The sequence below is a fragment of the Mya arenaria genome, chromosome 16 (genome assembly GCF_026914265.1).
Source record: "Mya arenaria isolate MELC-2E11 chromosome 16, ASM2691426v1".
Lineage (NCBI taxonomy): Eukaryota > Metazoa > Mollusca > Bivalvia > Myida > Myidae > Mya > Mya arenaria.
This window is the reverse complement of record NC_069137.1, coordinates 21,219,251-21,234,005: the sequence shown is the minus strand read 5'-3', so window position 1 is coordinate 21,234,005 and position 14,755 is coordinate 21,219,251. Positions and strand designations below refer to the sequence as shown.

General features: G+C 35.6%; 1 protein-coding gene across 3 annotated transcripts in view; it reads left to right on the top strand.

Moving 5' to 3' along the window:
• The window catches only part of LOC128222184 (uncharacterized), a 34,029-nt gene extending 19,274 nt beyond the window's left edge, over positions 1 to 14,755 (top strand). For all 3 annotated transcript variants that reach the window (XM_052931071.1, XM_052931070.1, XM_052931072.1), the window contains exons 3-9: positions 545 to 742; positions 2,633 to 2,778; positions 4,865 to 4,976; positions 5,593 to 5,748; positions 8,218 to 8,394; positions 13,333 to 13,380; positions 13,803 to 14,755. In XM_052931071.1, the coding sequence (XP_052787031.1) occupies positions 545 to 742; positions 2,633 to 2,778; positions 4,865 to 4,976; positions 5,593 to 5,748; positions 8,218 to 8,394; positions 13,333 to 13,380; positions 13,803 to 13,913 (948 nt within the window). In that variant the 3' untranslated portion in view covers positions 13,914 to 14,755. The remainder of the gene's footprint in view (positions 1 to 544; positions 743 to 2,632; positions 2,779 to 4,864; positions 4,977 to 5,592; positions 5,749 to 8,217; positions 8,395 to 13,332; positions 13,381 to 13,802) is intronic.

The following is a 14,755-nucleotide window of genomic DNA, read 5'->3' as shown; positions in this document are numbered from 1 at the left end:
CAAGGATAAACAAATAATAAGTTGTCAAATGCAAAATGCAACACCTTGACCTCAACAAAAACAATACATATTAGAGCAGCAAATGCTTCCGGACAACATGTATAAACAATGTATTTCTTATAGGATAACTAGTATACATTTTTTACAGGGTAACCAGTCTTCAAATATAAACATTATATATGTCTTACAGGGTAACAAGTCCAAAAATCTAAAACATATACCTGTTGCAGGGCAACCATTCTACAATTCTTAACAATATATTTCTTACAGGGTAACCACTCTAGAATTCTATACAATCTACAATTATAAGGTAACCAGTCTACATAACTAAATAATTCATCTCATACAGGGTACCAGTCTACAAGTATTAACAACCTAAAAACAATACAGGGTTACTGACTGAAAATGTCAAGTATAAACAGTAAAAAAATACTAATTTTTGTTTTAAGGCAGGGGGATCTATCTAATTTTACAGGGTAACCAGTCTACAAGCCTAAATGACCTATCTCTTACACGGTAACCCGTCTAACTAATCTGTTTCCAGGAAACCAAACGCATCGACACAAGCAAGTACTGGAATCCCAAAATTATCATTACCAACAGCGCCCCGTCAGTTGACTGCAGAGTATGGGCGTCCGTGAGCCAAAACACCGTTGGTGAGGCCTATATTGTGGAAAAGAGGCGGCTCAAAGGCGTCTTCTCAGAGAATCTGGAGTTGCATGAATTCCCATTTGATGTACAAGTAAGGCCAACAATATACATTGTTTGTTTTCGATTTTACTTTCAAAATGGTGGTAGGGAGGTCGGATCTTTATTTCTTTCTTTTTCTAGCCTATATGTAATTTCACACTTTAATCTGTGCCAACACCTCGTTCGGCCGTTTTCGATCGAAAACATCCTCTGATTTGTGCCTCTGATATAATAATATTAATTAATTGAAGTGTTTAAACGTGTTTTTTTAATACAAAGTTCAAAGTCACAACCAGCCAAGGGTATTATTAACAAGACAATTATGATTCCAAAGAGTCATCAGGTTCATTTGTTATATTGAAATCTGTTACGCGAACTACTTACAGCGTTATTGGCTACATGTAAATGTTTATCGTATTTCTTGTCTCGCCAACTGAAAAGTCTGGAATGTTATCTAATTCACGACGATTGGGCAATTGTAGATAAAAACTTAAATAGATCACTTTATTTGTTTCAAAACCGATTGTATTAGTTATTGAAATCGACCAAATAATTGTTTGATTACAGATAAATTGATTTTGGATTTAATAAACTTCGTATTTAATGTTTCCATTACGCTTAAATTGTGGTGGCCTCGTGACTCCATAGTTTTCAGTACCACTTGAAAGAGGTTTGTGTAGAGATAATGCATGTGTATTTTATTACGCTATATCGCCACTAATATTTCAAGCAGTATTTATTGGTCTTGCGATATTGCGCAATTTCCGATTAACGCTTAAACAAAATTGCTGTAAAAACTATATTTTCTGTCATTTGAGGGTCACAATATAGGTTGATTCCTTTTTATGTATTATGTAAAACTTATTTGTCTAAAAAAAATCTGTACATTTCAACAACTATATGACTTTATAAAAAATATTAAAGTAAAAGCTGCATGGCCACAAATTCCTTCCCTCTTTCCCACTCTCTTTCCATCGTCCCCCCCCCATGGTCTTTTCTTTTTCTGACCTCACCTACCTCTCTCCACCTTTTCATATTTCACATTTAAATCTCTCTCTCTCTCTCTCTCTCTCTCTCTCTCTCTCTCTCTCTCTCTCTCTCTCTATCGCTCCCATTTCAATGTGTAACTCCCGCCTCTCTGTATAGATCTTTTCCGGAAACATATGTTTCATTTTCACAAATGATTAATTAAACACGATTGAATTTTCGTTCTTCGTGACAGTATTTTCGTTCATAATGGCATGAATTCTTCCGTTTTTTTTTTCAAACCATTCTCTGATCACTTATGCGTCCGACGAAATTCTCGATTTTAGCGCATACGGATCGGACCTGGATCAGTTGCGCAATCCCAACGACGTTTAACTTGATCATTTAAACGTACGCGGTAAGCGGATGCAGACAACGTGCACATGGAATTCTCAGAAATTATGTTTAAGAGTGGCAAAAATGAAACAGTTTTATGGTGTATTTAAAGATAAGAAACGTATTTCGAATACAGCATTAGATAAAACACATCCGGAACAAGATTATACTCACAAAAGTGGCAATCAATCTCCCCCGGAAATGCGACTCATAATTAGTTTTTCGACATGCAAAGATACATAATTGTTTATTGTCGTACACTTGTTGATAACAGTTTCTTGACAAAACATGACATGCATCAGAAAATGAAACATGACATATCTCAAGGATGAATACAATAAAAACAACTTTCGACATTGAGCACGATTTGCAGCCGTGACGTTGAACTTTATCATGTTGAACCACCATGTATAAACATGGCATAAACTATTTATTGATGAAGGACATTTCTGTCGTTAATTGTGAAGCAAAGACTATTGTTTTGGGATCCATCCGTCTTTTGTTCTTTTGTTTGTGAGGCAACCATTTTTGCTGTAGGATATGTCGCTCCTTGTTTGTAACGATTATACTATTGTTTTAGGACCTGTCCGTCGTTGTTTCTTCGGAGCATGAGGACGACCTTATCGAGATCGTGGAAGACGAGGAAGAAATATCCGCTGTTAACGTCATGTGTTTTGTGGACGAAACTGAATGGCACATACGTGACCTTGTGTACACAGAGCCGAGGTAGGTGTTTACATCAATGTGACAATTCAATGAATAATACTGGCCCCAATGTCACAAAATTACTCAAGTCAAATCTCAATTTAAATCTTAACTCAATTTACCACATGAAATAAAGATTGATTCAAAATATTGTATATTTTTATACGTTCGTCAATAGTTCAAAGAAGACTTATTCTAGCGCAGAAAACAAAAAAATTGTAAATTTTTTTTTTTTACTCCAACACATTTATGGCTGTAGAAGATCTTTTTGTTGGAACCTTGACCAAAGCCATTAATAAACATATTCTATGATAGAATGCGCTTTTTATACTTGTAAAAACATATATGGTTTTTAAAAAAAACACAACAACTTTTGATGTTATATAACAAAAGGAGTTGAGACTGAGATTGAGATTTGACTGAAGTATTTTACGCGATATTATTCCCAGGAACAAGCACAAAAGCCAAAACGATAAACCCGCTTTAATTTACAAGATCATTGCACAACATGCACTTTACGAGAGGCACACACAGTACAAAACAGCGCAACACATGCATCAAAATATAGTGATTAGCAGATGTAGAGGGAACCGTCTTGATGTCCTGTTCAGAGTTCACATGCTGCAATAATATAATGAACCGAACTGAAAAAGCGAGTGATATTGGTTAGCTGGGGGATTATCTATAAGGTTGTGCAAATGAGAGAGCGAGCGAATACCAGGGAACCATTTAAATGATATTTTTGATTATCACATAGACACATAGAAGGAATCATCGCACCAGCCGTTCAGCACTATCAGTGCTTTGATTATTTTAGGCTGTAAGTATATGGGGATATATAATTTGGAACAGGTGTGAGTGCTTGCGAAGTTACTACTCATGTCATGCAACCAGGAATACAAACCTTACCAACTTAAATACCGGAAGATAGAACAACTAATCAAAACCCAACTTATATTTATTTAAACCGGAACCAAGATAATTGAAGTTATTATCCGCAGCGCATAATAATCAAATATTTAAACTATTTTATTTATAAAATATGATATTTTTGTAAAGTTGTTTTATCTACTGATAAAGGTGAAACGCTAAAATGTTAAGATATAATAAAAAAAGTTAAAAAAACAACAGCAACAACATAACCTGTTTGTAAGATAAAAAAGGGTATAAATTATAACAAAAATATAACCGATATTTTGTCCGCCCGGTTAGCTAAATCGGTAGAGCGTTGGACTGTGAATCGGACAACCCGGGTTCGATTCCCGGGTGGACCAGGTTACTTCTGTTGTGATTAGTTATAAAATCCTTTCTACGACTATTCGCACTGTACCACTGCCCCTGGCATGTACATAGGTTGTCAGTTCCTTGCAGAGGTGAAGGCACCTAGTACTGGTTAACCGCCTGATAGTCTGCCCAGGATAGGTGCGCAGTGGTTGAATTGTCACTCTTGGACCCTTCAAAGTGCCCACGCCGGGACCCGGAGTATAAACTACTAACACCACCACCACCGATATGTTCTTGCAGAGTATTCAACAAGGAGATTAGTGATACCCAGTTCATAACCCCAGCTCTGTTGGGGGAAATGCCCGCATGATTGTGATGATGAAAATGAAAACAAAATTACTTAAGTGAAATCTCAATCTCAATCTCAGCTCAATTTACCACAAAAAATTAAAAGGTTGATTTAAAATATTGTATGTTTTTACACGTTCGTCAATAATTCAAAGTGGAATTGTTCTTGTGCAGAAAAACAAACGATTGTAAAAAAAATATTTTTCTCAAACACATTTATGGCTGTAGAAGATAGCCTTGACCAAAGCAGTTAATCAACATATTTTATGATAGAATGCGCTTTTAAAACGTTTAAAAATCAAACCCCAACTGATATTTATCTAAACCGTACCAAGAAAATGCAAGCAAACATCCGCAGTGAATTATTATCAAATATTCAAACTTTTTTAGTATTAAAATATGATAATTTTTATGTTTATTTATCTACGGATGAAGGCGAATTGCTAAAACTTTAAGATATAAAATTTATTTGTTTAAATACTTGAATAGTCATTTTGTATAATTATAACAAAAATATAACTTACATATCTTGCAGAGTATTCAACAAGGAGATCAGTGATACCCAGTTTAAAAACCCAGCTCTGTTGGTGAAATGCGTAGCTACAAGACGAGCTGGCTTCTTCTTGTACAACATAATTATGATCATGGTTAGTAGAAAAATGCACAAAAATGTTTTGGTGTTTAAAGGCATCATGGTTATAATAGGTGCCAAAGTGCGCCATGTAACGTTTTGGACCCTAGAAAGCAGACGTTTTGGTGTATAAAGGCAGCATGGTCATAAAAGGTCCCACATTGTGTCATGTTACGTTTGGACACAATCAAGAAAAGACGTTTTGTTGTTTAAAGCCATCATGATCATAATAGGTGCCACGGTCTTTCATGTTACGTTTTGAACCTAAATACTAGTGGAGCTTTTCCTGTTTAAAAGCAGCATCTTGCAAACTAATTTGATGCAATAACTCTGTTATTAATATTCCTAATAATCTCTATATTTCACACACGATGACTTCATACTGGGTCAAAATGAGTTTTAATCACAGGTATACACATCTGAGTCTCATATTCAATATGGCTGTTATCCATTATTCTTTGACATGCCTCAGAGACTCTATTCAGTGTATTTGTCAAATATTATCTAGTCCAATCAAAACACTCAATTTCTGCTCTTAAATTTACATAAAATCAAAAATGGATATTAAACACGGTCCCAGGCCAAAACAATTAAATTGATAATTCAAATGACCCTTTCATGATTATTTACAGACGATGATTTCATCCTTGAGTTTAACAACGTTCGGAGTGAACACCGTAAAGATTGAGAATCGACTTCAACTCGGCTTCATCATTACCCTGACGGGAGTGACGTTCAAGATGGTCTCAACCTCGAGTTTGCCAAAAATACCTTACCTTACCCATCTGGTAATGCTTGTTTAGTGGTAAAACTCTGAACCTATATAACATACCAGCGATACTAATGTGGAAAGAGATCGTTTAAGGGTGTCTGTTTGGCTTCATGGACATGATAAGGTGAGGTGTCCACTTATTATATGTACTTTATATAGACAATTCGTACTGGAGGATTTGAAATGGGCTGAAACCTCTCCAGTTTGCCAAAAAAAAAAATCCCTACCTTACCCATCTGCTAATGCTTGTTACGTCGTTCCTACTCTCAACATACATAATATACCAACGATACTAGTGTGATAAGTGGTCGTTTAAGGGTGTTTGTATGGCATTAAGGGGATAGCGTTTAAGTGTCCGGTTATTATATTTACTTTATATATGGATTTGAAATGGCATGACTTCACTTCCAGTTCGCCAAAGATACCTTACCTTACCGATCTGGTAACGCTTGTTTATTCACCCCTTATCTCTACCTAAATATTACCAACCATAATAGTGTGACCAGTGGTCGTTTAAGGATGTTTGTATGACTTCATGAGGTTAACAATAAGTACCCGCGGCCGCGCAAGACAGGTGTCCGCTTAATATATGTACTTAATATTGTATTATCATACTGGAGGAATTTTAAATGGCCGGATAATGGAGGTGTCAATTAAGAACCCTTCAACGGCCGGGTATGACTGTTTATACCAAATAATTGTCTAATTGAAGTATTCGACTTTGACAAATGTATTATAACTTTCCAATCTTGTAATGCTTCAGTCGAATAGATTACTTCACAATACACCCTCCCACACGCACTTCCAGTATGTAGATGCTGCCCCGCCATTCCGACCTGCTTAAGCTTTCCTCTGTTATCTACCGTTTAAAACATGTTAAAGATACCAAGAAACCCTTTACAACATTTCTCTCTATTTTTCGTTGTTGTGTTTCTTCTTTTTTGGTTTGAGTGTAAGTGGAGGAAGTCCTCAGAGTTAATACGCATTTTCAGATATCGTGGTGCAGTTAGTACTGTGCTAAGCCTTTTATAGATGAGTAGTTGTTACCTTCAGTCGTTAATTAGCTAATAATTTCAATGCATTATTTCAAGATAATTTTCTCATTCCGTTTAAGTGACCTAGCTATAACAACAGGAAAATTATCGCTGACATTGACAGCTACTCGCTAACAACAAGATCCATCCACCTTGTCATCATTTCAGGATCGGGTTAGAATCGTAAACATTTCCTTCAACTGGTTTGTTTGCGTCTGGAACATGACTGTCTGCAAACTACAAGATATAGACAACATCGCCGACATTGACAATTATACGCTGACTTCATCTATTCTCCTTATAATTTCAGGATCGGTTTTTCATCGGTAACATATCCTTCAACTGCGAAGTTTGCATCTGGCACGATGATATCTGCCAACTACAAAATGTAAACAACATCTTTTACAGTGTCAGCTATACGTTCGCTTAATCCATCCTCCTTGTTATCATTTCAGGATCGGTTTATCATCGTGAACATTTCCTTCAACTGGTTAGTTTGCGTGTTGCACGGGAATATCTGCAAACTCCAAGATATAGACAACATCTTTGACATTGACAGCTAAACGTTAACTAAGTCTATCCTCCTAATCTTTTCAGGATCGTTTTATCATCGGTAACATGTCCTTCAACTGCGAAATATGGATCTGGCACGAGAATATCTGCCAACTACATAATGTAAACAACATCTTTGACATTGTCAGCTATACGTTCGCTTAATCCATCCTCATTGTTATCATTATAGGATCGGTTTATCATCGTGAACATTTCCTTCAACAGGTAAGTTTGCGTGTTGCACGGGACTATCTGCAAACTCCAAGATATAGACAACATCGCTGACATTGACAGCTATACGTTAACTAAGTCTATCCTCCTAATCATTTCAGGATCGTTTTATCATCGGTAACATGTCCTTCAATTGCGAAGTCTGCGTCTGGCACGAGGATATCTGCCAACTACAAAATTTAAACAACATCGTCGACATTGACAGCTATACGTTAACTACATCTTCTCTTCTCCGTATCATTGCATGATCGGTTTATCATCGTGAACATTTTTTTCAACTGGTTAGTTTGCGTCTAGCACGAGAATATCTGCAAACTACAAGATATAGACAACATCGTTGACATTGTCAGCTATACGCTCGCTTAAACCATCCTCCTCCCAATCATTTCAGGATCGGTTTATTATCGGGGAAATTTCCTTCAACTCGTTAGTCTGCGTGTGGCAAGGGAATATCTGCAAACTACAAGATATAGACAATATCGCTGACATTGACAGCTAACTAAATCTATCCACCTAATATTTTTTGGATCGTTTTATCATCCGGAACATGTCCTTCAACAGGCTAATCTGCGTCTGGCACGGGATTCTCTTCCAACTCCAGGATAGGGACAATATCACTGACATTGACAGCTATACGTTAACTAAATCTATCCACCTAATCTTTTCAGGATCGTTTTATCATCGGTAACATGTCCTTCAACTGGCTCGTCTGCGTCTGGCACGGTATTCTCTCCCAACTCCAGGAAAGGGACAATATCGCTGAAATTGACAGCTATGCATTCTACACCCTTACTGCAGTGTTCGTACTGTTCCAGCTTATTATTTGGATCATCATTATTGCCAGGGTTAGTTTGTACTATTTTTTTAGCGAGGTTGTAATAACAGCTGAATTTCTTAAGATATTTCAAGGATTATTCATTCAAGCTCGAATACCTCGTGAACACCAAAAGTTAATATTTTACTCATGGCTACGCCACTCGTGAAATGTAAATTGTGGTGCCCACTCGGTGAAATTTATAACGATCTTACACTTGAACGCGTAATCAACAACAACAAACGCATCAACAACAACAAACGCAACAAACGCATCAACAACAACAACAACAACAAAAACAACAACAAAATGAGATCCAATGAATGATGAAAGAAACCAGGGAGAGCAATACAAGTAGAACCGATACCCCATATTAGGGATAGGTTAGGGTAGTTGAGGTGGCGAGGGGAGATTCAGTCATAGATTGCTTAAATATGCACTCCTACTCCCAAATAAGATTTACCACAATGCATTGTTTAAACATACCAAAAAGGATAAATAAATGTCCAAAAACATTGGTTCTTATGAAAGATACATAGTTTCATTTGAAAGAAAGGTGCCCAAATCACAGTAGTTTTACCTTATTAGACGATACATCACAGTAAATCTTTTAGCACCCACAAATCATTTATTATTTTTGCGATTTTAGCTCTTAAATTCACAGTTACAATCGTGTTATAAGTAATTAATATTTTCCATAAATGCACTATTTGGGTAGTAGTTAAAGGTGTATCATTTAAAATTCATGTTTGTTATATATGTTGGCTACTAGCTTGATTCGGTAGTGCTTGAAAATTTCAAAAGATTATTTTGTAAATGTTATGCTTCAATCAATTGTAACCACGGCCCCCTCACGTCCGGGGAATAGCAAGGACTTTGACTTTCGGTCCAGCCAAGCCCGAGTAAAATTTCCGCCCTGCGGATACGAACTGCTGGTAAAATCCCTGCCAAATGCCCCCGCACCCCAGTGACCATAGGTAAGGCCAATTCCGCGCTGTTTTTGGCCCGAAGACAAAACCAACGCATTCATCCGGCACTTCGGGCCACGTGGAAGGTAAAAACACGGCCCATTTTCCCGGCTATCCCCGGTATACCACGGACCAGTGGGGCCGTGGTTACAATTGACTGGTGCATTAATAAACACTACAATATAATACCATCATAAGAACCTAAGACCCAGACTCATGCTATGCGACCTGTATGTCACGGTATATCTATAGTTTCTTTAGAATTAAATTGTTATTTTGCATTAATCTTATTAAAAAACCTATTCAACAGAATCAACAATCGTTTATAGTTAAATCATTTGCTCTTTCTTTTAATGTAAACCTGTTCATAATTCGATTCTTCAATCTATAAGTATTTATAGATTGACATGGATTCCCAGCTGGGAAATTCCTCGGCTTTTTTATCGATAAAACACCTTGGATGTATGGCGATACATGAGTTTAAGGAATTCGCTGTAAACAATCCGCTCATTGCGAAATAAATGACTCACTGGAGTTCACCATAAATCATGTTATCACAGTTTGTATATCGAGAGTGAATGCGAAAAGGGTCTAAGTGGCATTAAATAAAGAAGAAGATAGAACCTTTTCGCTTTCACCCCTCGATATGTACACTTTATTACGACTGAAATCGGACGTAAATGACACAATCTTTGAAGGCCAAGCAAACATTTTTGTTAATTTAGTGAGGTAAAGGTTTTATTTCTTCTCCCTCTGTTTCAAATACTACCAAAATAATATTTGTTCACCATGCACCCTTAAATCACGGTCAGATTCCCGTGCATGTTTTTTTTCTGTTTCGAGTGTATTGTAACTCAATGGCGTAGCTACATATAGGCCTTGTAAGCCTGGGCCTACAACTGTTTTTTTGAAAATTGACAATTTCAGATAACAAAAAAATGCTATAAAAACTAATAGCTACACAAACACTTAATTTTATTTTTATTTTAACCAAAGTAAGTTCGGTGTTTATTTTAACTATGTGCAGGGTATATGGCTTACAAGTTTTTAGCTACACCCCTGTTGTTAACATGCAAACATTTAAATAACAATTCATTCATGAACTTATTTTTCCCGATTGTTATTTTTTTTCAACTCATTCTGAACAAGTTTTCTTGTGAATATGAACATTGTATTCTCTCCTGATAAAAAACTTTACACCTAAAACCAAACATTAGTTACCATGTACTGAATGGCGGCGTTTATTTAAATAGAGTAAATAAAATGTACACTAAGTTGACACATAAGTTATTTATAGAAAAAAACAAGTCATGAGTAAATGGATTCCAATTTTACTCATCTAAATTAATACATGTCAATTTAAAACACTTGATAGAAAAGTTAAATTCTTTAAAGTGACACTTTTATTCAAAATCAATGAATACACATGCATAAGATACATCAATTTTGACTGATAAACCTTCAACTACTTACTAAATATTACTTTATGGGAAATATTATTTACTAACAACAAGATAGCAGTCGTGTATTTAAAGCAGAAAGCGCAAACATATTAAATGTTTGGTGAATGCTAAAAGATTTACTGCGGTTTACTTTAGTCCAATAAGGTAGGAATACCGTGTTTTATCTCATTTCTTTTAAACTAAACTCGATATCATTCACAAGAACATTGTTTTCGACATCAATTCATCATTTTTAGAATATTAAAACAACAATACTATTAATTGTGGTAAATCTTATTTGGAAGTAAGAGTGCATCTTTAAAGGATTTGTTTGTCATTTCATCAGCTAACGTTTACGACAATTATGTCATGACACATGCAAGGGTTTCCCACATATCTAAACATCTATTTAAGCACAATACAGATTATCAGCGATTCATAGGTCTGTTAGCAATGAAATCAAATTTATTGAAATAGTTATTAATAAAGTGATAGACAATGATTTCACATGTAATTAATTAGTGAAACAAATAAATAAAGAATAGAAGTTTATCAACACACTTGAAATAACAGTCAGTTTAGGATTACGTTAAAATGGAATCAACACGTACAGTTGAGTGTACATTCTACATTTGGAAAGCTGCTGCCGTTAAACGTCTTGGTCACGTGTCGTTATGGTTGCCGACAGAGGAATACATCAGTTGGTGGCCCGAAAGAAAACACGGGAAGTTAACCTGGCTTTCATGGCCCGTGAAACTAAATAAATCAGTCGAAGAGGACATAGAAGATGAAAATGGCGTCATACCCGAAGAAGTGAAAAGGCCACTTCCATATCACGTTGTGCTTAAAATTGCGGTATGGTGGAAGAAATTTCGAAAGGAAAACAAGACCTATAACTTACTGAACATGAATTGTTCTACAGTTGTTTACAATGCTCTTCGGCATGCCATTCCTGAACACTTTAACAGCTTTGATTTCATTTTAATATGGACGCCCGGCTGTGCCATCTCTGCTTTGAAGGATTACTTGGAACAAGCCGACTTTACAATTGATCACCAAGAACCGAGAAAGAACAATGACATGTGCAAAAGAAAATTTCACAAAAAGCCTCTTAATTTCTTCAAAAAACTAATACCAAAGAAATTAGTTTCCAAGGGAAAAGGCACCAAAATTAAGAGACAATTTATTTATCCGTATTTGTTGTTCAATGGAATTTCTTTATGTAAAACTGGGTGTAAGTTTGGGTTCGATGTAATGCTAATGACATTGAACATTTTGTACATGCTAGCAAGGAGCTCTTACCATTTCGCTACGAAAACAAACACTCAACAATGACGTCACTAACACAGAAAAATACTTTGTGATTAGAATTCGTTACCCTTAGCAACATATGCTACGGGAAATAGAAAACAATAAATTTCAATTAAAGGACATAAACACTATTTACCTATTACAACATTCTAATTCATCAGAGGTTCGACAATAATATATCTATGAAAATAGTGTTGTGCGGATAGTACCATCGCTCTGGTGTACGAGAATGAACAACATGTGCTGGATTTAATCGTAAACAGCTAGCGAAGTTTCAGATAAAAACAATATGATACTAGCTAATTTAGCAGATTGGACATGTGCTGATTTATTAGCAACTATGAAAATCAATCGGAAATAATCATGAACAATCCAAAGACATTCCAAGGTAATTTTGCAGCATTGTATAAAGAAAATCTATAAAAACAACATAAACAACTGTAAGACATAAACTTTTCAGTCGGTCTAATTAATAGGATAGTTTCATTAAAGTGAAACTCTTATTCAAAATCAATACATACTCATGTATAACAAATATTCATTTTAAGTGGTAAACCTTTAACTACTTACTAAATACTGTTTTTACGAAAGCTATAAATTACTGATAACAGGATTATACACGTGTATTTAATAGCTGAAAACGCAAAACAATGATTGGTGAATGCTTAAGGATTTTTTGTTATCTACTACTGTCTCATAAGGTAGAACTACCGTGTTTTCTGCACCTTCCTTTCAAATTAAACTCGGTATCCTTCATAAGAATCCTTTTTTTTCGACATTTATTCTTTTGGGTATATAAAAGCAATTGTATAAATTGTGGTAAATATTATTTGGGAGTAAAAGTGCATCTTTAACAATTAAACTATTAAAAAAAACTAGAAGCTCTGTTCAGACATTTATGCATGAACAAGATAGTATACCCCGTATTAATAAACAGCACTATTATTCAAGATACATTCTTAAAAGTATATCATAATGATAGCTTGCCCTAGCCTTCAATGCGGATTACTGGCATACCTACATCTAACAGACTGAACCAATCGTCCCAAACGTTTCAGTCTAAGGCATTATTGTTTTTACTTGATCCTCGAAAAAGTTCTTAGCTTATCTCTTACCATTTTTAGCAGTATTAAACTAGATCATCGGACGCTGTTTCCTTTCTTTTTTATTTTATAGGCTTTTCCATATACCATAGTAGCTATTGTTTTAAAATATCTTATCTTATCCTATTATTTTGTCTATTTCCAGCGTGCGAAAAGACTCTATGCAGTCGACATAATAGAGAAGGCTTATCAGGTTTGTTCTCTATGTATATATATATAACTTTATGAAACACACTTTAATACTAGAGATGTTCCGTCTGTAATATGCCAAATAAACCTTCAATTGCTAACCCGAACGACTCGATCCGTCAGATCACTATAACTGACAATACAGAATTATTGAAGGGCATTTAATTGTATTATTCGATTTCACTGGAAGAAAAGTTGTCTCCCCTGCCTAATTCACATTCATTAAAACGAGATCTTGTCAGTCAATTTCCTCACGGTATATGAATGGAGTGTAGCGGAAGCATGTACCCTGGTTGCCGACGATGATGTTAATGTAACATTAACAGTTTATTCTATCTTACGTGTGCCTTACCTAACATGAAAAAGCGTTGGGTTTAAGTAGATCTTAGTTTGAGCTTATTTGCATAGATTTGCATATTCTTATAGGAGAAGGCGTTGAGTCTGATGGGGTCGTCATGGAAGAACGATAGACGCGCCAGGAAGATGCGACTGAACATGCGCAATAAAATAGACGCCGCTGGGACGTTCGCAGTTTGATTGCTAAATTGACATTCTATCTAACTGCATAGAATAAGCAGGGCATTGTGATTAAATTGATTTGCCATGTGTTCATGTGGTAGCATCACTATCTTGTAAATATATTATAAATATGCATTTGAATATTCGGCTTAGGTCCATCGTGAATGGGAAATGTACGCGACAGGAAGTTGTTTCTGAACATGCGCAGTAAAACAGACGCCGCAGGGACATTCGCAGTGTGATTGCTGAATTGAGATTTTCTCCAACTGCATAGAATAAGAAAGAATTTGTGAATAAATGGATTTGCTTATTTATGTGATCATGTGGAAAAAACAAACCACTTTCTTGTTAATCTGTACATTTAAATATCGATTTGGGTTCATCAAGGAAAGAAAATATTGCGACAGGAAGTTGCTTCTGAACATGCGCAATAAAATCGAGGCCGAGGTGTCACTTGGAGTTTTATTATTTAATTGACCTCAACTCTAACTGCTTATAATAAGCATGACAGCTGTGAATAAATGTATTTGTTAAATCATATGCACATGTGGAAAAACACTTTCTTGTTAATCGGTCATGAATATGAATTTGAATATTGGATTTGGGTTCATCGTGAAAGGGAAATGTACGCGACAGGAAGTTGTTTCTGAACATGCGCAATAAAATCCACGCCGTGTTGAAATTTAAAGGTTTATTGGTGAATTAACCTCATTGCTAACGGCGTTTATAACCAGGACAGTTGTCAACAAATGTATTTATTCTATTGTGTGATTATGCGGTACTTTTTTAATTGTCATAATCATTTGATTGTTTTATTTGTTATTGTTATGACAGTGAGTAGCATTAAAAGTCGTAAGTTA